The sequence below is a fragment of the Microcaecilia unicolor genome, chromosome 1, assembly GCF_901765095.1.
Source record: "Microcaecilia unicolor chromosome 1, aMicUni1.1, whole genome shotgun sequence".
Classification (NCBI taxonomy): domain Eukaryota; kingdom Metazoa; phylum Chordata; class Amphibia; order Gymnophiona; family Siphonopidae; genus Microcaecilia; species Microcaecilia unicolor.
The window spans coordinates 314,117,375-314,140,634 of NC_044031.1; the positions used below are offsets into that span (position 1 = coordinate 314,117,375).

The following is a 23,260-nucleotide window of genomic DNA, read 5'->3' on the forward strand; positions in this document are numbered from 1 at the left end:
CAAGAGCTAATTTTCCAATTAGAGTGTGGCCATTAGCACATGAGCCCTTACCAACAACCTATTTAGTTAGCAGAAAGAGCTCACATGCTAACTAAGCGGCAATCAGTTGGCATGCAGCAATGTAGCTGCACTAACTGATTAGCACTGGGCACACCTATGCTCCAATCCCACCAAACACACACTTGACCAGGGAAGCTTGCACAGATGCCACAACTACCGCAGGACACCTGAGTGCACCCTGCAGTAGTGCACCTTCTTAGTTCAAAAAAATTACGTTAGATGACGTCAGATAGGCACGTATAAGAAGAGAATAGGAAGTAAGTAGGTACTTCCGGAGAGGAGACCAGACTGCAGTGAAGTGAGGATTGTGAAGTTTGTGTATGTATACTACATGAGAGTGGTTACTGTTAAGTATGCTGATATTTTCCGCAGAGTCAGGAATTCCATGGACCCTGAGGCAGGACGGCATACCGAAACCTCGGCCAAAGTCGGCCGTGGAGGAACAAGACAGAGAAGGCAGCAGTATATGAACACAGCAACTGAACAAGATAAGTGCTGGTCTATATAATCACGGAAGTCAGAGAGAGTAACACACTATATAGAGAGGGTTTTTTTGCCGATGATGACAGTGAGAACTCCGTTGATTGAAAGCTGGATAGCTGAATTAAGGAGTCTGTTGAGGCTTTTTCCTCCGTATAAGTAGAACATATTGTATAATTATAGTACAGCAAGAGGCCCTCACTGGATGCCCACCGGAAGGGTGGAAGGCCAGATTTTAGGACTCAGGCTGTAAAAAATACCAGCTAGGTTTAAAAATCTATGACTGGCTGAGCAAGGACTTGCTTTTCCTGCAAGTTAATATGTGTTCTAGCTTAAGACCTATCCACTGGAATAGTGGTGGGCCAAGCTACATAGCTTTAAACAGCTGAAAAGCACTGACTAGGCCTGATAAGATGATGGCCTTATAGCAGAGAGCCTGCAAGGGCAAGGACTGCTTGGTGAGTCTTAATGAAACCTGGTGCAACTTCCAAATTGAGTGTAACACACATGATGAAGAAATTAAAGACAGAAATGATAAGAAGTTTGGTTCAACACGGAGTCTGTCTTTAATAAGTTGGCACCCAGATCACAAGATGTTATGAAATTGATATATCCATATTTAGATATCTTCATAAGAACAAGTTGTTGACAAAAAAGGAAATTGCACAATAACTTGCAATAGCTAAAACGGAAAGAAGGGCACCTGACCGGGTATGATTCAGAGAGATTGAGCAAGATTAGAAAAACAAGTCCCTTCCCATAGACTTGTATTAGGACCAGATACTATATAAGAGAAGGGCGTCAGATAGATCGTTGGAGGTTCTCCCCAACGCATCTAGGACGCAGAGCTCCGGTCAGCTGAATCCAGAATTTGTCTGATGAATGTACCTGATTAAAGTCTGATTTGCAAATAAACTCCTCATTCCAAATAATGATTTGTGGGCTTCACTTAATGATGAAAGGCTGTAAGTATAAATGCTTTTGCTACATCAGGCTATCATTCGCTGCATTGTATAACCTGTAGCCTAAATCCAGTTTGTCATAAGGCTGGTATCTATTCCTTGCCGGTGCTGAGAGGCGGACTAATGCGGGTCTCTTAGACCTAACGTCTCTCTCAGTGGCAATTCCTTCTAGAACCTCATAACTCCTGGATTACCCCAGTACTAGTGTTATTTAGAGATGGAGTCAGATTAAGGTCACTCTAGCCTTCTTGAGGGGGCTCGGGACCCCTCAATTCTCAACAATATGCATAAATAAGGGATTTGTAGTACGGTTATAGGAGATACAGTGATCCTAACAGACGCTTTAACACAGGAAGTAGGTGTTTCTGAAGAAAGGTAGAACAGCTTCCAGTGAAGATTGTGGAAACAAGGACTGTATCTAAATTCAAGAAGGCATGGAGCAAGCACACAGGATCTTTAAGGGAGAAGAAAGGCTAGTACAGATTAGTGGTTGGTACAGATGAACAGCCTAAAAAGACCATATGGTCTTTGCCATTTTTTTCTCTGTTTATGATTCCCTATTTCTATCCTGAATTAACACAAAACTTTCTTTTAAAAGCTTGTCCACTTTATTTTTGTCTCTAAAGCCACCCATTCTCTGGGAAAGACATTTCTGATTCTAAACATCTCCAGAGTCCTGTAGTCACAAAAAATCCAATGGAAGCACCATAGGTTGAGCTTCATCCTCTGATATCTTCATCCTTCTTTCCTTTGAATACACTGATCCAGCAGTCTTCCCACATCACAACTGCTCCCCAGTCATACACGGCTCCATGCTTCCAGCCCCCACACTGGTTGGGCCAATGCCGAGAGCACTGGACTCAGCAAGGGCACCACTTCAGTCTGCATACAAGGTTGGACTGAAGAAATCTGCTGCTCTGGGCTCAAAGATGTTTCAAGTTTATTCAGGGCTTATATCCTGCCCATCAAATCAATAACTGGGCCGCTTACAATCAAATTTGAGGGGGGAAGACAAGAAACAGGAGGAGAGAAGGGGATGAACTACAATAAGCGATAGGAAAGCAAGGGGGGAGGGTGAAACACAAGAGGACAGAAACGTGTAGTTCAGGCTGGCTAACAGTAAACCCAAAGTGGGGCTGATGTTAGCCATAAGCATCAGAGAAAAGGAAGGTCTTTAGCTCAGATCTGACCCCTGAAGAAGGCAACTTTTTGCCAAAACACTGCAGTGTTGGGTTCATCCTCATCTTGAAGTCCTTTCGTACACCACTGTTATTGTTCCTAGAAGACTGTTTGTTTCATATTTGGACAATAAATTGAGCAGATTGTCCTGATTGGTTTGGCTCCTTCCATATTTTTTTTCTTTGTTATTTTACGGGAAGATTTTGTTCCTTTTTTTGGTTAAACTATGAAAAATGCCCAGACATATTACCCATCCTACTACTTTCTGAACATTAATATAAAATAACACTGTCTTCTGAAAACAGCCAATTGGCAATCCTGCCTTACTGAGTCCTGAGCACATCTCACAGGATCGTCCCCCCCCCCCCCCAAAAAAAAAAAAATGTGCACATAATGTATATGCAAAGTTTGCCAATGGCTTAATCTGGCTCTGGCCATGGCATGCATGGGTAGTTGTAGGGGACTAGTTTTGGAGGTGTAGCAATTTGTGGGGTAGTGGGGCAGTGGTAGGGCAGATATTTTTGGGTGTTGTGGCACTGGAGGGTGGTATCTTGAGGGTACAACAGTTTTGGGGAGTAGGATCATCTGCAAGTTGAGGTAGGTGTAAAGGTTAGTTTTGGGGGACTGGGGTATTTGAGGGGGGAAGTAAATTTTTGGGATTGGGGCAGTTGCAATGAATATTTTTTTTTTAGAGATGGAGCAGTATGTAGGGTGATATGACAGTTGCAGGGGGTAGTTTGGGGTGTAGGGAAGTTGCAGCCAGCAGTTTTTGGGAGCTGGGCAGTTGTGGGAGAGGTAGTTTTGGGGGATGGGGGTAGCTATATGGTGGTTGCTTTTTGGGATGAGGCAGTCTGAGGGGTGATGGAAGAGTTGCAGAATGGCAGTTTTTAAGAATGGGGTAGTTTGCGGGATGATGTGGCAGCTGCAGGGGGGGGGTAGTTTGGGGGTAAGAGAGGCAGTTTGGGGTATAAAAGAGTACACAATTCCAGCTTTAAAACTGACTTGGCCTGTTCTCTAAAATGCTGAATTTCATGCCATCTATGTTGATAAAGCACCATCATATTTAACTGCCACCTGTAGGATGTATGTTCCAACCTGCTCTTTGCGCTTCAGCAACCAGGTTTTGCGTGAGGTTCCAAGCTTTTGACTCATCAGGCTTGATGTATACAGGGAGTCAATATTTATGATTGCAGGCCCAACTCTGTGGAATTCATTGCCATCAGATTTGAGACACGTGGAGCTTTTAGGTGTTTTATTGATTATATAATGTCATTTTAGGTTTTATGTTTGATGTTCTCTTGGTATGTCAACATTTTATGACTGATTTTATGTTGAAATCTTTTTATTGCATTTCAAAAATACTAAAAACAGTGATGTTGCAAGCCAGAGGCATACTGAACAAACCAATATCAAAATACAACAGGGAACCATCAAACGTGCAGCCATAAACAAACCTCCCTCCCCCAATATACCAGTGGCAAGGATTAGCTGAAGAGTCCTTAATACCCCCTAAGAACCTACCCTTCCCCTCTCACATCTTGACATCAAGAGCACAATATCAACAATTTGTGATAGCCACAATGAGGCTGCGGCGTCATAAGACAAACACTATAAACTAGAACGGACCTGGATATTTATCGTCCCCTCTACAATATACATTCAGAGATCATTAAAACAGTACTGTTACATAGTCCTAGTACCCAATCCTGCCTCCAAAACCCCTCATCCTCCCACCTAGGTCACCAAACAATCACATAACAATATAAATCATCACCCTGAGTTAATCCCCGAGAGCGAGAAGTTTGGTGGTTATGTCCGATTTTATTCTTTATTTCCATTTGTTATACTGCTTTAACTAACAATAGAACCAAGCAGTTTACAAAAACAAAATGCAGAACCAAAAACAAAAATACACAACTTAAGACAAATAAAAAGGAAGAAAACAATAAGGGCAAGAACTAAGGGAAGGAAAGAACTAAGGAAAAAGTGCATCCAGAGACAAAAATGAAAAAGGACCATCAATTGCTAAACACCGAACTTCTGTTCGAAGAGCCATGTTTTGATTGCCTTTTTAAACTTGGGAAGTTTATTTATTTATTTATTGCATTTGTATCCCACATTTTCCCACCTCTTTGCAGGCTCAATGTGGCTTACAATACATCATGAATAGTGGAAATATATTAGAGAATAGACATTTAGTGTTACAGAAGGATCGTTGCTGCGAATACCCAGAGAAAGGAAGTTCCAGGTGGTGGGTGCCAGAAAATAGAAGGCACTTTGTCTACTGTGTTCATCTCTGGTCTGCCTAGGACCAGGTAGTAGCATCCATTGATCGTTAAGAGAACGAAGAAGTCGTGCAGGGGAGGTACAGTGAGGGAGGACAAATAGGGTGGTTGGCCAAGTTCGAAATACAGTTGCATGGGGACAGAAATTTCACCAGTCCCCACTGGAACCTAACCTGTCCCCACCCATCCCCGCTGGAATCTCCTCCATCCCCATCCATCCCCTGTACAAAAATAACCCAACTTAACAGTAGCCCATGTTGATAAGTTCCCCTCTCAATGCTTATGAGGATTTCAGTGCTATCAACAATATCCATTAACTTTTTTTTAATGCTATTATAATTGTTAAGCTAGCTTAGAAACACAAGGAAAGGAAAGGAAAGGGAGGCTGGCCTGGCACTACACTTCCACGGGAACCCTGCAGGACCTGCATCCATCCCCACACGAGTCCAGTGGACCTGGAGGGGATCCCAGCTAATCTTGTTTCGTGCAGATCTCTAGTTTGAAAGCTTTAAAGGCAAGAAGTAAAGCCTTATATTGGATACGATACTGCACAGGAAGCAAATTATGTTTAATGAAAAGTGGGGAGACGGAATCATATTTCCCTGCTTGACAGACTAACCTAATGGCTGTATTATGTATTTCTGTAAGCCACTTAGATTTGTAAAGCAGCAGCATATAAGACATTTTTAAATAAATGTATGTTTCTAAGTTATAAAAGCTGTAACTCCTTCCACAGAAATGCACTGCACCATATCATTTTGGGAGGATTTATCTCTGAAACTCTCAGTCCAATCTGGCCCATCTTTGAACTTGCTGGATCGTCTCCCCTCTCCATCCAGCACAGCACTCTCCACTAGAACCTCATCTCTAAGAACTACCATCAGGGAAAGTAATAGCTCATCGCACAGCTGATATCACAAGAGAAACTTGATCCCCAGAAAGACTACCTCAGCAGACAGTCAAGTCTCCCCATTTTATCCTCCAACTTCAACAAGTTCTCCAACAAGATCTGCAGATTTGTGCCAGGGGTCACAAAAGTATTTACTGGACCAACCACCAGACCAGTTACTGAGGCCATTGATGGAACCTTCCCAGATCCAGGAGACATAACCCAAACCTAAAGCACCTAAAAACTGAAACTAGCAACCAGATACAGCTACACAATCTTCATCTTGACGTGCCCCACGTACAACAAAATTTTATTTAAGAATTCTCAAATGTTTTGACCTTATTTTTTTACAGCAACTTTCATTCTCTCTGGACAGAACAATCCAAACCTTGCTTTCACATTTCTTAGAAACCCCTTCCTTTTCTCTGCTGCTACTGTCTTTAGATTCAAGATAATCAAAATTTTCTTTCCTTCCCACAGTATAGGTTATTTTGTTTCAGGATTCCCAATAGCAGAGGGTCTCACAAGATGATATCAAATCACCACTGGTCTTGCAAGTACTTTGTTGTTGTTTCTAAACGGCAGCATGTTATATATGCTTTAAATTTCAAAGTCCTTCAAAAAGTGGATTTCCAACTGTCACGATTGTGGTCGTGACCCCTCTCAGACTCACCTTATTTCCTGCGGTCAGCTTCTGAGCTGGCTTCTGTCTGTTCTTCCTGAGTTAGTTCTGTCTCTGTGTGCTGGCTGCTTCCAGCATGGCTCTGATTACTCCACTATACTGCACCTGTGTGTGTTAAGCCTCTCTGTGCTTCAGTATGCTTTCTGCCTGTGTCTTGGTTTGTGTTCCTCTCGCCCTCTGGTGGCCAGAACTGGTGGCTGCCATAGACTTTCCAGACTTTCCTTCCGGTCCGGTCCAGATATTCCAGCCCTCCAGACTTGGTTTGAAGTTTGGCAGCTAGCCTCACCAGTAGCTGCCTCATGACTCCTACAGCTGAGTTCAGCTGCTGATGGGTTTATTACCACCTGGAAACCTTCTGAGTTTGCCTTTGCATCGTCTAAGGTCCCTGGTTTGTTGGTGCTTTGTTGCACTTCTGCCTAGTCTGGCTTCTTGTATTGTTCCTTGTCTGATTCTAGTTAGTCTGTGTGTAGTTTAGCTTAGGTTTATTTGCTTATTTTCCTAGTCTTGTTTCTGGTCTGTATTCCTTGTCTGGTTTCTGTGTGTCTGTGTCTCTTACTTAGTGGCTGCTCTGCAGCTTTCAGTCCTGTCTCTTGTCTGTCAGTATTTATACCCTGTTTCAGTGGCTGCGTGGCAGCTTTCAGTTCCTGTCCTTTAGCTTGTCCATTTCCTGCTTTGTGTAGTATTGTATGTCTGCGAGTCCTAGCCCAGTTTCCTGCCTTGCTGCCCATGTATATTCCTTTCCCCTCTGACCCTCAGTCCCTGTTCAGCCTAGTTGGTATCCAGTGCCTGCCCTGTCCGGTAAGTCCTGCCGGCCGCCTGCACCCAGGGGCTCAACTCCTGGGGAAGGGCGGTCAAGCGCAGGTGAAGTCTAGCTGTTTCTGTCAGAGTTCTGCCTTGTCTCTGGTGTGGGGTGGGTTTGCCTGCTACTGCTGCTCCACGGCAGTGGCCCAAGGGATCACGAACCTAGTTTCTGCCTTGAAAACGTGACACCAGCAGCTTTCACAAATTGTCTCCATATATTTCACTGGATCATCACCTTCCATTCTCTCATGGCAACCCAACATTCTCAAATTGTTTCTCTAACAGCAATAAATTACATCAAGTCCCTTTTCATATCAGCAGTAATTTTGACATTGCCCTACAGTAAGTAGTGTCTTCCAATCAGTAGTCCTTTCCTCTAATTTACCCAGTCTTTCTTTTGAAGTAAATAGAACCGTGCTTTAAGGGATACCACCTCCATTTTAATTTATTTAGCTGCACTATGCTTCTTTGTCATTAGTACCTTCAGGGATTGCAGTTTCCAAGTTTATTTAAAATTTGATACACTGCTCAATCCGTAATCTAGGCGGTTTACAATAATAAAACATTAAAAAGTTCCTTTATGATCACGGTAAGGGAGGTTTCAATTTCCTTGCATGCAGCCATTTTCTGCAGTCCGAGGACCCTGTTTGGATCTATTAATTGTGTGTGATGTTGCAACTCATTTTTATTTTGCATGATTTATCACATCCAGACTATTCTTTCTCAGGATAAGGATTTGGAAGAGACAGCAATTTTACTTGCAGAGTTTACAGATTTTTTTTTATTTCTTCCTTTGTGGGCAGATCTCTCACATATCCATCCATCAGTAAGCTCTCTAGCACAAAGCTTATTGGGAGTGTGGTATAACAAGCTACACTGTAACCAACCAACGCAAGACAACTGATCATTGTAATGTCATTTTCACTATTTACAATACCAGTATTGAAGACTAACATCGTCCCAATAGAAACATGCCAATCATTCTAATCCAGGGCAAATGTTCGATATTGTCTGGGATTAGTGCGACTTGTGCTCACTTAAACTTGATGCAGAGCCTGGAGATCTAAATTCAGCTCCCACCACCAGCCCCCATGCAAATGCCCTTAAGCAAGTCGCAGAAGGCTCTTTGAGGTCTGATTCAAGCTATCACACAACCTACCTTGCAAAAAAAAAAAAAAAAAAATTAACAGCTCTCTAAAAATAATAAATTCAGTTATTGAAACAAAAAACTGTGTGTATGGTTCACAGATTATGACTTGAGATGCTAAATTTTCAATTTTATCTTCACAGTTTTGGCAGCTGAAAAAAAATGGATGGCGTCTGGGTGCAGGAAGGGGTGGGGTTGTAGCTGTAAAAAAAAAAAAAAAAAAAAAAAGAAGAACTGAAGGGGTGGAAGGAGCTGTAAAAAAAAAAGGTGGATGTTATGTGTGGGGGAGGGAGGGGCTGTAAAAAAGACAGATACTATGTATGGATGCTGTGGAGGGAGGATGCTGTATAAAAAAGGTGGATGCTGTGGAGGAAAGGATGGGAGGGGGACTGTAAAAAATAAAAAAAAGATAGATGCTATGTGTGGGTGAAGAGAGGGAGGGGGCTGTAATAAAGGTGGATGCTATGGGTCCTGGGAGGGGGGCTGAGAAAATATGGATAGTATCTGTGTACAGGGAGGGGCTGTAATATTGATTAAATTATGACAAACTTGCAGAATTTGCAAATTTTGTGCACAGAATTTTGAATTTTTTTGGAGCAGAATTCCAGAAGGAGTACTGATGGGATATGTAATGTAGTATAATATATATACCTATAAAAGAAAAGTCAGTATCTGACTACATCGCCTATGATACAGCAAGATTTTTCTCTTTATTCCCCTCACAACTATCCTACTTCACTCTGACCTACCACTACAACACCTTTTCACCTGACTCATGTCACTAGAAGACAGGGGTGGGCATTATGTGATGTTAGAAGAGGAAATGCACAGAGTTCCATAAACCTTCTGCGATAAGTAAAAATGTAACCAAAAAAAAAAAAAAAAAAAAAACCTATGGACACAAACTGCTAGAGTGGTTATTCAAAAAATATTTGCAAAATATAGTATTTAAAAATCACCAAAACGTTGGTTAAGGACGTTTTCTGTATATACTTCCCATGGTCTCATGGGCTGCATTCGGCAAGCGGGTCCACGGGTTGCCCACACTTGGAATAAGATAAGGATTAAGAGCTGGTTCTCACGTACCCTCTCTTCCTATAGAAAACTGTAAAAGGTGGGGCTTACCAAGCTGGGATAGACGGAACAGCTCATCTTCGTTTTCAGTCGTATGATCTACATTCAGCTGAGTGACCTGCAGTCCGTCCACTGTCGACTTGCAGAGCAGTGCACGGTTTGTACCTAAGAGAACATTATACACAGAGAGCCAGGTTAAATGCATGTGTGAGGTAAAGAAAGTATCTTAAGAATGGTCACCTCCTGGGATTTCACCTGAAGAAAGCATCTAGAAATGTCAAAATTAATGGGTATGGTCATGAAAGACAGAAGAAAAACATTCTGGCTGGCTAATTCTTTCACCTCAGTATTCAAACTGTAAAGAAACTGTGTTCAAATTAGGGTAATAATCTGTAACATTTTACTGGTTACGAGTTGATGATTTTATAATTTGCTTTGGGTTTAAGTTAACCATAAGTGGAATATCAAACTGGAATAAATAAAATCTGTTATTCTCTTGCTAAGAACTGAAAAAATGATAACCACTAATCTCATTACATTCTACACACACATCAATCCAATTGAGACCACAATTCAAAAATACATTATCTTACCATAAAAACTGTATAACCTGTTTTTGTCTGACAGTTTGCTTTCCCAAAAAAGTACATTTATTTGTTGGATGCTCTTGATATACAGCTACAGATATCTACAGAAATAACAAAGCAGTTTACAATATTAAGAGAGAAAAGAAAGCAGAGGAAGGGTGATGATGTCCGTTATGGCCCCAGAGGTCAGACATCAGTTTTGATCTGGTTCTCTGGGTTCCTTTCTCTGCTTCCGAGTCGACTTCTTAGGGGCAGTGGGTATGGTAGCACAATAATACAACACACAAGTGTGGCTTGGCAAAAGGTATTTTATCTAGAATTAAGCTTACAGCACTTAGGGCAAAAAGATAATACAGCACTGCTTGTATATGTCTCAGGGTCGGCCTGTCTCTCTGATTCTATGCATCTGTCAGTGAATGAAAGTCTGTCCTTCTGTCATGGCTGAGGAGGGGGACATGTGTGGAATGGCTGCAGATAGTGTATGCAAGTGTGGGAGTGAGTGAATGAGTGAGAGTATCCGTCTCTTTGTCCCTCTCTGGGTTTAAATAACTGAATTCTTTTCCCATACATCAGCCTGTGATATAATTGGTTACTTTTACCAAGGAGGTGTGAATTCCTGGGAACACAGTTCATGGAGACAGTGGTTTATTTCTATTGTTTTCCTATGCACTGATTCTGGTCTGTTTTACTGCTTGGAAGCACAGGTGTTGAAACATCTAGAGGCACAAAACATCCTATACTGACATTCCTTGGGATCAGACCATTTTATTTAAAATACCTACCTGAAGCCTCTGGCTGAGTTGCTTTGGTCGATGGGCCACAAAATTCAATTTCTGTGCTGATGATGTGCAACTTCTCAAACTCATTGAACCAGATCTACCCACAGCTCTGAGTAAACTGTCTCCCTGCCTAAGCGCAACACAGGAATGGGCAAACAATGAACTCTGCCCGAACCCAAGCAAAACAGATTCTTTGGGTACCTAACATAAGTGGGCAAATATCGGACTTCAAAATACCTTTTGGGAAATATGAACACCCATGTATTTATCCCAACTGAGTCTGTACCACACATCTTGTCCCCAAGTATATATCTGCACTTGGCCCCTCAGCTATATAGTAAGCTGTATTGTAAAAAAAGCATTAGTATCATGTTCTAATTGTGTGCTTATTAGATACCACTAAATTATTATTAAGGGGTGGGATCAACAAATCGCTAGACTATAAAAACTGAAAACTGAATTAGCAGAGATTGGGTGGCAGAGCCAGTGGTGGGAGGCGGGGATGGTGGTTGGGAGGCTGGGATAGTGCCGGGCAGACTTATACGGTCTGTGCCAGAGCCGTTGGTGGGAGGCGGGACTGGTGGTTGGGAGGCGGGGATAGTGCCGGGCAGATTTATACGGTCTGTGCCAGAGCCAGTGGTGGGAGGCGGGACTGGTGGTTGGGAGGCTGGGATAGTGCTGGGCAGACTTATACGGTCTGTGCCAGAGCCGGTGGTGGGAGCGGGACTGGTGGTTGGGAGGCGGGGATAGTGCCGGCCAGACTTATATGGTCTGTGCCAGAACCGGTGGTGGGAGGCAGGGCAGACTTATACGGTCTGTGCCCTGAAAAGGACAGGTACAAATCAAGGTAAGGTATACACAAAAAGTAGCACACATGAGTTTATCTTGTTGGGCAGACTGGATGGACCGTGCAGGTCTTTTTCTGCTGTCATCTACTATGTTACTATGTATGTTATGAATACTGAATCCCAATAATTGATGATAGCATCTGATAATTACTACCTGAAATTTGTCCCCTGACAGGATTTCAACAGAAGGAAAAAACGGCCTCACAGAGCTCAAGGATATATTATATCTACAGAGCTAACCGGATCGAATAAGATCCTCTCTTCATCATTGGCCATGAAATAAACCTTCTGAGATGGAGTACTGCCCACGAAGTATGGTTTACAAAAAAACGTGGTATTCAATACATCATTAAATCATTCCTGAAGTATCTCCACACAAAAATAAATTTACAGGCTTAGCTCAGACTCCGCTATCATCAAGTGAGCTTAAACAAAAGAAGACACTTATCTTAGTTCAAGAGCAGTACTCCTTCTCAGAAGGTTTTATTCACGGCCAATGATGAAGAGAGGATCTTATTCGATCCGGTTAGCTCTGTAGATATAATATATCCTTGAGCTCTGTGAGGCCGTTTTTTTCCTTCTGTAGAAATCCTGTCAGGGGACAAATTTCAGGTAGTAAGAGTCTTTACCTCCCTTATCAGTTAGTAACCAAGAGACAAACATTCTTTCCTGTGCAGGTACACATACACATGCTACCCTGACCAGGATCTGTGCACTTGCATATGTTGGTTATCCAGGCCAGGTCCTGCCCTGCTTGGCCTGGGCAGAGAAAGAGTATAATTGTAGCTATGCACTGGGGTGGTTTTTTTTTTTTTGAAGAGGAGCTTTTTCTAGGATTTTTTTCCCTTTATTTTTTGCTCTATTGTTCCATCTCTGTGCATGGTACGAGTTTAGCAGCAAGGCTTCTCAGTCTAGGCCCTTCATGCCCATGAAGATTCTCTAACTGTAACCAGCAGCAATGTAGCATATTTGTGACAGAACAGTGTGTTTTAGATTGTAAGCTCCTTTGAGCAGGGATTGTCCTTCTCTGTTAAATTGTACAGCGCTGCGTAACCCTAGTAGCGCTTTAGAAATGTTAAGTAGTAGTAGTAGTAGTTTTAAGCCTGTAAAACTGCCTTCATTATTTCCTGACGTGTATGTCTCTAGTCTGGCCAACAGGTGGTACATGTTTATGTTTTGAAGCTGCTGCAGAACCAAGACTGGTTTCCTTGTTTAAGCCTTTTGGAAAAGCAGTCTGCAGTATACTTTCATACTTGTTGTTCTGGGCTCTGATTGGCCCAGGAGCTCAATTTCATTTGGAATGTACTGGCTTTTGCCTCAGAAAAAAAAAAAAAAGAGTAGAATCTCTTTGCTGAGGATCTGTGAACAGTTATATGTCCTAATCTTCCCAGGTACTACTTAGATAGTAAACAATTGTTTAGATAGTTTTACAATTGATCCATATTTCAGTTACCTGTTATTGTTTGCCGATTGCACATTTTCTGTTCATTGTTCAATATTTTTAAGACAACAAACACTATTCAGTTTATTGCTGTCTGGACTGATAAAGAATCCTGGTGGTTTGTGTGTTAGGTCTGCAAACGCTTTCTGGGAACTGTGGAACCATTGGGAGTGTGGCCCCAGTAAGCCAGAAATCACTGTGGATAATTGGAGAGTGGGAGACTCACCCAAAGGCAGTTGTGACCCAGTCAGTGGGAGGAGGGTGGTAGTGTAGATCACAAACGTCAGGTGCAGGCAGACCTTAGCTATGCTGGGGACAGACCCTCTAAGTGGCCGCAGGGTAACCCCAGGCAAGTGCCTAGGCATTTCATGACAATATTAAAGATATTTGTCCCAATTACTTCCTCAATGATTGCATGTGTGTGTTTGTAGTTTATGCACATTGGTTATCTGAAAATTCACAAGAACCTATGAGGTACCAGCAGAAGCCTGCTGTTCTAAATCAGTGCGGTATCTTCCAGATGACAATATGCAGATTTGGTATCACCACATGGATAATTTTCCAGGTAACAATGTGAAGATTTGACAGCTGTGAATGTAACAACTGTGCAGAATAGGTTAGCAAAATCCTAGGAAAACTGCATCTCTGTGCAACAGTGAAGAGGTGGCCACTGATTCCTGAACCTGATGGCCACTCAGTAAAGCACCCATACAAGCAAGGCCTGGCAGACAGGCACCACTGAGATTCTGCAAGACGACAAGTAGCTATGTGATGCAACAGACATGGATCCATATCTTATGTCAACTGTAATGTTTCCCACAGTCAAATGTGACCAGAAGCAATGGAAACCTTGGCAAAGACAACCACAAAATATAGGGTGCCAAGAGAACTCCTCGCCAATGAAGGAAGTCAATTCACCGGCAGCCCACACAACAATGGGCCACTGATCCTAAGATTGCCTGGGTCTTCCACACTGCCTGCCAGCCAAGAACTGACTGAATGCCTGAATAAAATCAGCAAAAAAGGCTTACACCAGAACAATCTTGCTGGTGTTTGTCAACTGTCCACTGGGGAAGCCATTTGAAGTAGATGAGCTTACTGTCCTCAGCACCTGAAATCCAGGCTCTGAAGACAGTGGTAATGTCCGATTGAGGCACTGGATCAATTCTCCTGGGGGCTGATGCTCAGAGCCTAGCACCGGCACTAATCTGCACCAAATGCTCAGAGGGCTTTAGTGCAGGAAACATGTATACCAAAGATGTACACTGCCTTGAGTGAATTCCTTCAAAAAGTCGGTAAACAAATCTAAATAAATAATTGTATTTTACTGCAGACAAATGGATGTTATTGAGGTCATTTGCTATGCCCTCCCAATGCACAGAGAACAGCGGCATTGGGGGGGGGGGGGGGGGGTTGAAAACAGGATTTCTTATGCTTTTCTGTTTAGTTGCAATGTTTTTATTGAATTTTCAGCATAATAAAATCAGAACAAACATATCAGTTTAAAGAAAAAACAATTATGTATAGCGACATTCCAAAGAATAATGGAGAACCTGGATTCTTATGACTCTCCACCTGAGTACCAATATAAAGATCATCACACTCCTATCCAAACTCCAATTAATTCTCCCCTTCACTCCCATCTTAAAAACAGGTAGTGAAATGGGCCCACTAACATCATTATTCATAAAAATTCATTCATTAAGACTCAAACTACTTGAGATAGAATATATTGAGCATAAGCTCCCCAGATTGCCCAGAAACGTTTCTTACGTTTATCAGTTAAGCAAGCAACCTGGGCTTCCATCACCATTAATGGAAAGAAATCTGTGCAAGCTCCGGTACTGAGAAAGAAGAGTGTGCGAGTACAAGCAAACCCAAAAGTGAAACTACACACCTTTTTCTACACTTAAACACAAACTTTCAAGTGAAAAAACATTTTTTGAAAAGCTTATATTTAAAAGGCACAGAGGAGAGGCTTCCAGTGACATCATCCACCGAGATGGCAGTAGCATGAAGCTCTGATTAAATCTGATTTTAAAAAGGTGTCATTTGAGCGGTTCTAATATGATTTAGCTTTGTTCCAGCGATTTCCTTACCCGTTACAGCAACCATGACGACCCGAAAACAAGCGGGTGAGATTAAGAATTATTTTCCGGTGGCTGCTCATTCAGAGGGTAGCGGAGCACATGGCAGTGTTGACATAAGAGTTGGGTCTAAGGGATGCAGAGGACCAGGGATTGCTCTTTGCACCTATTACAAAGCAGGACCTTCAGCTCATGCTACAGGAGCTAAAGACGGATTTACAAAAAGATGCGAAGACCCACTTCCATGATCAAAAAGCCATAATACAGGATGTGTGCAGAGGACTAGAAGATCTGGAAGAGGCAGAGGAACAAACTGAGGCAAGTACCCTTAAATTGGGAAACACTGAAAAGCAATTAGCCACAGCTACATTGACCTGTGATGCTTTAATGGAAAAATTAGATTTGGAAAATCGTGTACGCAGCATGTGCACAGTGTTCCAGAATCTGAAGGAGATGAGGGCTGTCACGCTACAATATATGTGTTAGGTCATCAGATTTTGCAAATGGACATTCAGTCCCCTCCAGGTACAAGGTTATCAGATAAACGTGCACATCGCAAACTCAGCATGCAGCAACCAAATAAATCGAGAGACATTATAGTCTGCTTTCAATCTCATGCTTTCAAGGAAGTATCTGTCAATCTAGTGTACAAGATGGATACTGTGAAATATCAGGGATAGGCGATGGAGTTTTATCAGGATCTCTCCGCGTTGTTAATACTGCAAGAGACACACTGTTTTTGAGACGTGACCACCCTTCTGAGGAAAGAACATTCGATATAAATGGCTATACCCATTTGGTTTGGTTTTTACAACAAGTGGGGAAAATTATAGTCAGGACTGTGGTAGAGGCGCGCCCACAGCTGCGCCTAGCTGGTTTATGGAAGGATCCGGAACCCAATCCTTCAACTGGACCTTTTATGCTCACAACTACTCCTAAGTGGCATCGGGCTCCTGCACGTAATAATCGCTTGAAAAGACAATCAGCTGAGCTTTAGGCTGCTGGGGGCTTGCCTCGCTGATATTCTTGGATCCATCTCATCAGTGGTAGAGTTTCCCCATTGGAGCCATTATTTCTCTGTGTGGGCAATATCTGCTCACACACTTGTTCCAGTTTACCGGTGATGAATCTCCTCTTTGCTAACTACTATGTCTTGTGCTATATTATCCCTGATTTGACTGTTGCTTTCAGTGATGTGATTCTATTTGCACCTCGTATAATCATTTTCTGTGCTCAGGGGCTCAATGAAAATATTGTAACCTGATTGGGTGCGGGGGGGAGGTATGGTCTCTGCATTTGTGAGGGATTTCAATTGTACATGTCTGTTTCCTTGTGCTCCCATGATATTTCCTTTACATTCAATTATTCTTTGCTTGTTGGTAACATCTCAATTGTGATTTTAGCAGTGTGCCTTTGTGTGGATGTTCAGTGCTTCTGGGGGTTGTTCCAGCACCCTGAAGATAGCAGTTAATATTATTACATAGAATGTTGGTGGCATTCACTTCCCTATTAAAAAGAAAAAAAAAAAGATCCTAACGGTACTGTGGAGACAGGGTGCAGGGGACAGCATTCCTACAGGAGACCCAATTATCTGTCTCTGAACATCAAACATTTTTCAGGGTCATTGCAACTATTCCACATGTCCAGTAACCCATAGTGTGGGTACCGCTAAATTAATAAAGCACTTCCATTTGAGGTACTAATAGTGATGATCAGAGTCGTTGGGTGCTCCTGCATTGCACTTTATATGGTAAGCTAAATGTTCTGGTCTCTTTGTATGCCCCAAACATCTATGATAACATCTTTTCCCCTACTCTACTCAAGGTGCTCACTACGTTCTCCCAATGTACTTATATTGTGGGCAGGAATTTTAATGCAGTGGCGGACCCTACTCATGTTAGGAAGAGTGGGAATGGGAGCAGGCCCCCTAACAACATCACTTTGTATTTGTTCACACCGGAGTCTGCAAATGCCTCTCCGGTATTATGTAAGCCACACTGAGCCTGCAAATAGGTGGGAAAATGTGGGATACAAATGCAACAAATAAATACCACAATTTTTTTTTTTTGGGGGGGGGGGGGATCTTTTGAGTTCTACCCTAAATCTTCTTGATATTTGGTGAATTCTACATCCGGGGGAGGGGGGTATATGAGTTTCCAGAACACACCTTGCAGAAAGTCTTGATTACATTTTGCTTTCTGATCACGCTTTCAACTCAGTACACACGGCTGATACCAACTCGGGGGGAGGGAAGGTTTCAGATCATGAGATGGTTCAGCTGGGCCTCTTCATGGAACGCCATGAGTGCTGCCCTTTTTGGAAAATGCTGTTCTCTTTGGCAGAAGATAAATCTTTTGTCACTTACTTGGTGAAACAAGTGGGAAGCTTACGTATCGATAATCACCAACATCAATCTATCTCAGCTCTTTCTTGGGAAGCAGAGAAAGTGGTGATGCATGGAGCGACTTCCTATCTTGCACATCATGCCAAATGGTTAAATAGGCAAATTTTATTGCTCCATGCACAGCTTAAGCAGGCTTATGTGGCATTAGCATGTAATTTGACTAGAGATACAAGGGAACAATGTCTTCAATTGCAAAACGCCCCCAATAGTCTTATTTATAGACAGACTATTACTATGCTACAATTTAACCGTCATCGTTTCTTTAAGTATGGCAACAGGATGGGCACTTTTCACTAGATTAATCTGTGCAAAGAAGGGTCCTCATTTTATCCCAATAATTAGAGATCCTACGTGCACCAAAGTTTCTGATAAGTTGATTATGCACCTTTTGTGCAATTATTATGCCGCGTTAGACGCTGCTTGGGATTTGGATGTCGAGGCCCAGACAACCCTTCTTAGGGATTTACCCATCCCTACTTTACAGGAGGATAACTTAGAGTTTTTTTAATACCCCAGTTCATCAGGGAGAAGTACAATTAGAATCACAGACTTTAGCCCACAAGAAAACCCCGGTCCAGATGGGCTCCCACAGGAATTTTATAAGCTCTTAGATCATCATATGATCACTACTTTACAGGCAGTTTATGATAAGAATTTACAGGTGGATAGGTTCCTGGATACGATGAGAGGGACTACCATTTTGCCCATTCTAAAATCAGGTTGGGATTCCCAATTAAGCAGTTCATGTCACTCTATTTCACTTTTGAACACTGAAATCAAATTATATGCTAAAATTATGGCTACTCATTTGCAAGATACAGTGCCTAGACTGGTTGTTCCTCATCAAGTAGGATTTATTAAAGGAGAAACGAAGTGTCAAATGTCCGGGCTCTGATAGAAACATTGGAAGTAGTACGCAGACGCAGCTTGGATGCTGTTCTTGTTAGCTTTGATATTGAAAAGGCCTTCAACACTGTGTCCTGGCCCTATCTTTGGGCAGTCCTTCAGTGATTTCGATTCAGTGGTGCAATCCTCCGACGATACAGGCCCTCTATACTGATCCATGGGACTGGGTCTTGGTTAATGTAGTTTTATCTGACCTTCCTTCCTGTACAGAGAAAAATGCACCAAGGCTGTCCCTTGTCTCCCTTTTTATTTATTTATCCTAGTTATAGAACCTTTAGCCCGTAAGCTTTTACATGATCCACGGGTGTAAGAGATACCTAAGGGTAAATGTCAATTTGTTGCCTTTATTTGCTGATGATTTACTAACTGCATTTATACAGCCTATACTATCTCTCTCTAGAGCCCATGATATTTTACATTCCTAAGGCTCTCTCAAGATTGTGGATAAATGCAGATAAATCTGAGGCACTCGGACTTCGGGAGGGCTTAGCTGGTGTGTGGCCAGGTGCACTTCCGTTACGTTAGACAGAAGGCACTTTGAAATATTTGGGTCTTATTATATCCTTTAACCCTTCCCACGTGCATTTATCTAATATTCCTGCTTTGTTACAAATCTCTAAACAATTGTGTGCACGCTTGGCGCTCTTGCCCCTGTCCCTACAGGGGATGACACATTTACTAACAATAGTGATGGAAACGCTTCTAAAGAGGAGGATTGTGACATTTCTTGAACTACATGGAATGCGAGACCCGAGGCAGCATGGCTTTACTAGTGGCAGGTCGTGTCAGACAAATCTGACTGTCTTCTTCGACTGGGTGACCAAACAGTTGGATGTGGGAGGGGTGCTGATGTGGTATACTTGGATATCAGCAAAGGCTTTGACACGGTTCCGCACAGGCGGCTGATAAATAAATTGAGTGCCCTCGGTTTGGGACCTAGAGTAACGGATTGGGTAAAAAATTGGTTGAATGGTAGGAGACAGAGGGTCGTGGTAAATGGAGCTTGCTCTGAAGAAAAGGATGTCGTCAGTGGAGTACCGCAGGGATCGGTCCTAGGGCCGGCTCTTTTTAACGTCTTTGTGAGCGATATTGCGGAAGGGCTGTCTGGTAAGGTTTGTCTCTTTGCGGATGATACTAAACTCTGCAACAGGGTGGACACCCTGGAGGGTGTGAATGACATGAGGTCCATTCCTCTAGAAAATCTACATTCCCTAGTATAGGTAACATATCAGTATGAGTAGAGGCCTGCTTAAGAAGTGCTAAGAGAGTACGCCAGGCATTCAGTATAGGTTCTAGGTGGGCATGAGGCTTAAACGCCAAAGGTAAATGAGTTTGGAGGGGCATAGAGTAGCAAATAAGGGTGATACAGTCTGTTGAAAAAGATTTATTTAGGCCCTGGCATAGATTCCTCCGAGCCCCAAACCCAATCCTGAAGACGTCGTAAAAAGCATGCACGATTGTAGCAACCCACCCCTGGCCCAGTTGCCCAACAGAAGATCCAGTTTGATTTTGGACTTCCTCCCCTGCCAACAGAATTTTGCCAACTCCCAATACAATGTCCAAAGATCCCTGTCATCACCTGCAAGGGGAGAACACAAAGAACATAAAGCCACCAAAGAAAAAGAATCATGCGGAAAAAACTGATGCTGCCATATAATAAATGCAAACATCCATGCTGTTCTGCGACATACTGCCCAACAACTGATTTTTTTGGACTAATTTGCATCATAGAGTTCTTGGGGTTAGCCAGTAGGTAAATTCTCAAACAACAAAAACCTTCCATTGCCCATTTTAAAATGAAACGCCCCCAGCCAGCCTGGAGATGGTGGGAGGGGGGGGGGGGTAGTAGCGGCGCCCTTAGATTTATCCATATTCAGTTTAAAGTCAGAGAATACGCCAAACTCTGTAAAGCTTTCTAAAAGCACTAATAAGAGTCTCCAGAGGGTTAAGAAAGATGAACCAGAATATCATTCGCAAAAGAAGACATTTCAAATTCAGAACGCCCAATCGGGATGCCCTGAATGGTAAAATTATGTATAATCATACCTGATAATTTTCTTTCCATTAATCATAGCTGATCAATCCATAGACTGGTGGTTGTGTCCATCTACCAGCAGGTGGAGATAGAGAGCAAACTTTTGCCTCCCTATATGTGGTCATGTGCTGCCGGAAACTCCTCAGTATGTCGATATCAAAGCTCCATCCGCAGGACTCAGCACTTAGAGAATTACACCCACGAAGGGACACTCTGCCCTGCTCACCACCGCCGAAACGGGGGAGGGGAATTAACCCAGCTCATCCCCACACAAGTGGGGGAGGGGAATCCGTCCAGCTCATCCCCGCGGAGCGGGGGAGGGACACCACACCCGCCGATGCGGGGGGATCTGGCTTATCCTGCAACCGCAACTGCGGGAGGAGCTGACTGACCCTAACACCGCCGAAGCGGGAGGGGTACAAAGCTGCCCTACAGCCGCACGAAGCGGGAGGGAGTGCCGGCAGAATTTATGTCTCAATCCAGCCCCGTAAAACGGAGGGGAGAGGAATGCAGCAGCTCACTGTAACACAAAGTCGTCTCAACTCTTGAAGAATCCAAGTGAAAGAAGAACTTGAACACGAAGTCCTCCTGAAGTAACTGAAGGCTAAACTTGAACCTAAAATTCAACCAGAATATAAACAGTACAGATATCTGGGAGGGGCTATGGATTGATCAGCTATGATTAATGGAAAGAAAATTATCAGGTATGATTATACATAATTTTACCTTCCATATCATCAAGCTGATCAATCCATAGACTGGTGGGATGTACCGAAGCAGTACTCACCCAGGGCGGGACATAGAAATCCCTGACCTCAACACTGAAGCTCCAAACCGGGCCTCCGCCCGTGCAGCCACAGTCAAACGGTAATGCTTGGAGAATGTATGAGCCGAAGCCCACGTTGCCGCCTTGCATATCTCTTCCAAGGAGACGGATCCGGCCTCTGCCATCGAGGCCGCCTGAGCTCTCGTGGAGTGAGCCTTCAGCTGGATAGGCGGCACCTTCCCCGCGGCCACATAAGCCGCTGCAATGGCTTCCTGGACCCATCTTGCCACTGTAGGCTTAGCAGCCTGCAGACCCTTACGAGGACCTGCAAACAGGACAAACAGATGATCCGATTTCCGGAAATCATTGGTCACTTCCAAGTAACTGATGATGACTCGTCTCACATCCAGATATTCAAGAGCGGAGTACTCCTCTGGGTAGTCCTCCCTACGAAAGGAAGGGAGACAGAGCTGCTGATTCACATGGAAGCGAGAACCAATCTTGGGCAGGAAGGAAGGCACTGTGCGAATAGTCACTCCTGCCTCAGTGCACTGTAGAAAAGGCTCTCGACATGAGAGCGCCTGGAGCTCGGAAACTCTTCTGTCTGAAGTGATAGCCACCAAAAAGACTGCTTTCAACGTCAGGTCTTTCAGAGATGCCCTCGACAAGGGTTCCAAAGGCGGCTTCTGCAATGCTCTTAGCACCAGGTTGAGATTCCACGCAGGCACCACTGAGTGCAGAGGAGGGCGCAGGTGATTAACTCCCTTGAGAAAGCGCACCACATCTGGCTGCGAAGCCAGGGAAGCACCCTTCAGGCGGCCCCTGAAGCAAGCCAGAGCCGCTACCTGGACTTTAAGGGAACTGAGCGACAGGCCTTTCTCCAGACCTTCTTGCAGGAACGCCAACACTGAAGAAATTGGAGCAGTGAAGGGAGAAAGTGAGCCTGCTTCACACCATGCTGCAAAGATACGCCAAACCCTGGCGTAAGCAGTAGAAGTAGAGCGCTTCCTCGCTCTCAGCATAGTGGCGATGACCTTGTCTGAGAAGCCCTTCTTCCTCAGACGCTGCCGCTCAATAGCCAGGCCGTAAGACCAAAGGGAGAGGGATCCTCCATCACCACGGGACCCTGATGTAACAGGCCCTGCTCCACTGACAGCCGCAGAGGATCGTCGACTGAGAGCCTGAACAAGTCCGCATACCAAGGACGTCTGGGCCAATCCAGACCCACCAGGATTACCCTGCCGGGATGCTTTGCCACCCGGTCTAGCACCCTGCCCAACATGAGCCAGGGCGGGAACACATAGAGGAGCTCTTGTGTCGGCCACTGTTGGAGAAGAGCATCTACTCCCAGGGATCGAGGGTCCCGTCCTCTGCTGAAAAAGCGCGGCACTTGGCCATTGGCCGATGACGCCATCAGATCTAGGCTCGGCTGGCCCCAGCGCTTCGTGATGTCCAAGAACGCCTGAGCAGATAGTTGCCACTCTCCGGGCTCCAAGGTATGGCGACTGAGAAAGTCCGCCTTGACATTCATGACTCCGGCAATGTGGGCCGCTGAAAGCTGCTCCAGGTTCGCTTCCGCCCACTGGCAAAGACTCATAGCCTCCTTGGCTAGAGGGGCGCTCTGGTACCTCCCTGGCGGTTGATATAGGCCACAGCCGTGGCATTGTCCGACAGGACCCGTACAGGCTTCAACACGAGTACCAGGATGAACTCCAATAACACCAAGCGAATGGCTCTGAGTTCCAGGAGGTTGATAGACCACTTGCCTCTGCAGGAGACTAGAGCCCCTGCGCTGTCCTTCCCAAGCAGTGGGCTCCCCAGCCCATCAAAGAGGCGTCTGTCGTGACG

The 23,260-nt window shown here is 43.9% G+C and overlaps 1 protein-coding gene across 3 annotated transcripts in view; it reads right to left on the reverse strand.

The window, feature by feature from the left end:
- Window positions 1–23,260, reverse strand: part of TAB1 (TGF-beta activated kinase 1 (MAP3K7) binding protein 1) — a 190,448-nt gene that overhangs the window by 114,011 nt on the left and 53,177 nt on the right. For all 3 annotated transcript variants that reach the window (XM_030208454.1, XM_030208463.1, XM_030208445.1), the window contains one exon: window positions 9,611–9,724. In XM_030208454.1, the coding sequence (XP_030064314.1) occupies window positions 9,611–9,724 (114 nt within the window). The remainder of the gene's footprint in view (window positions 1–9,610; window positions 9,725–23,260) is intronic.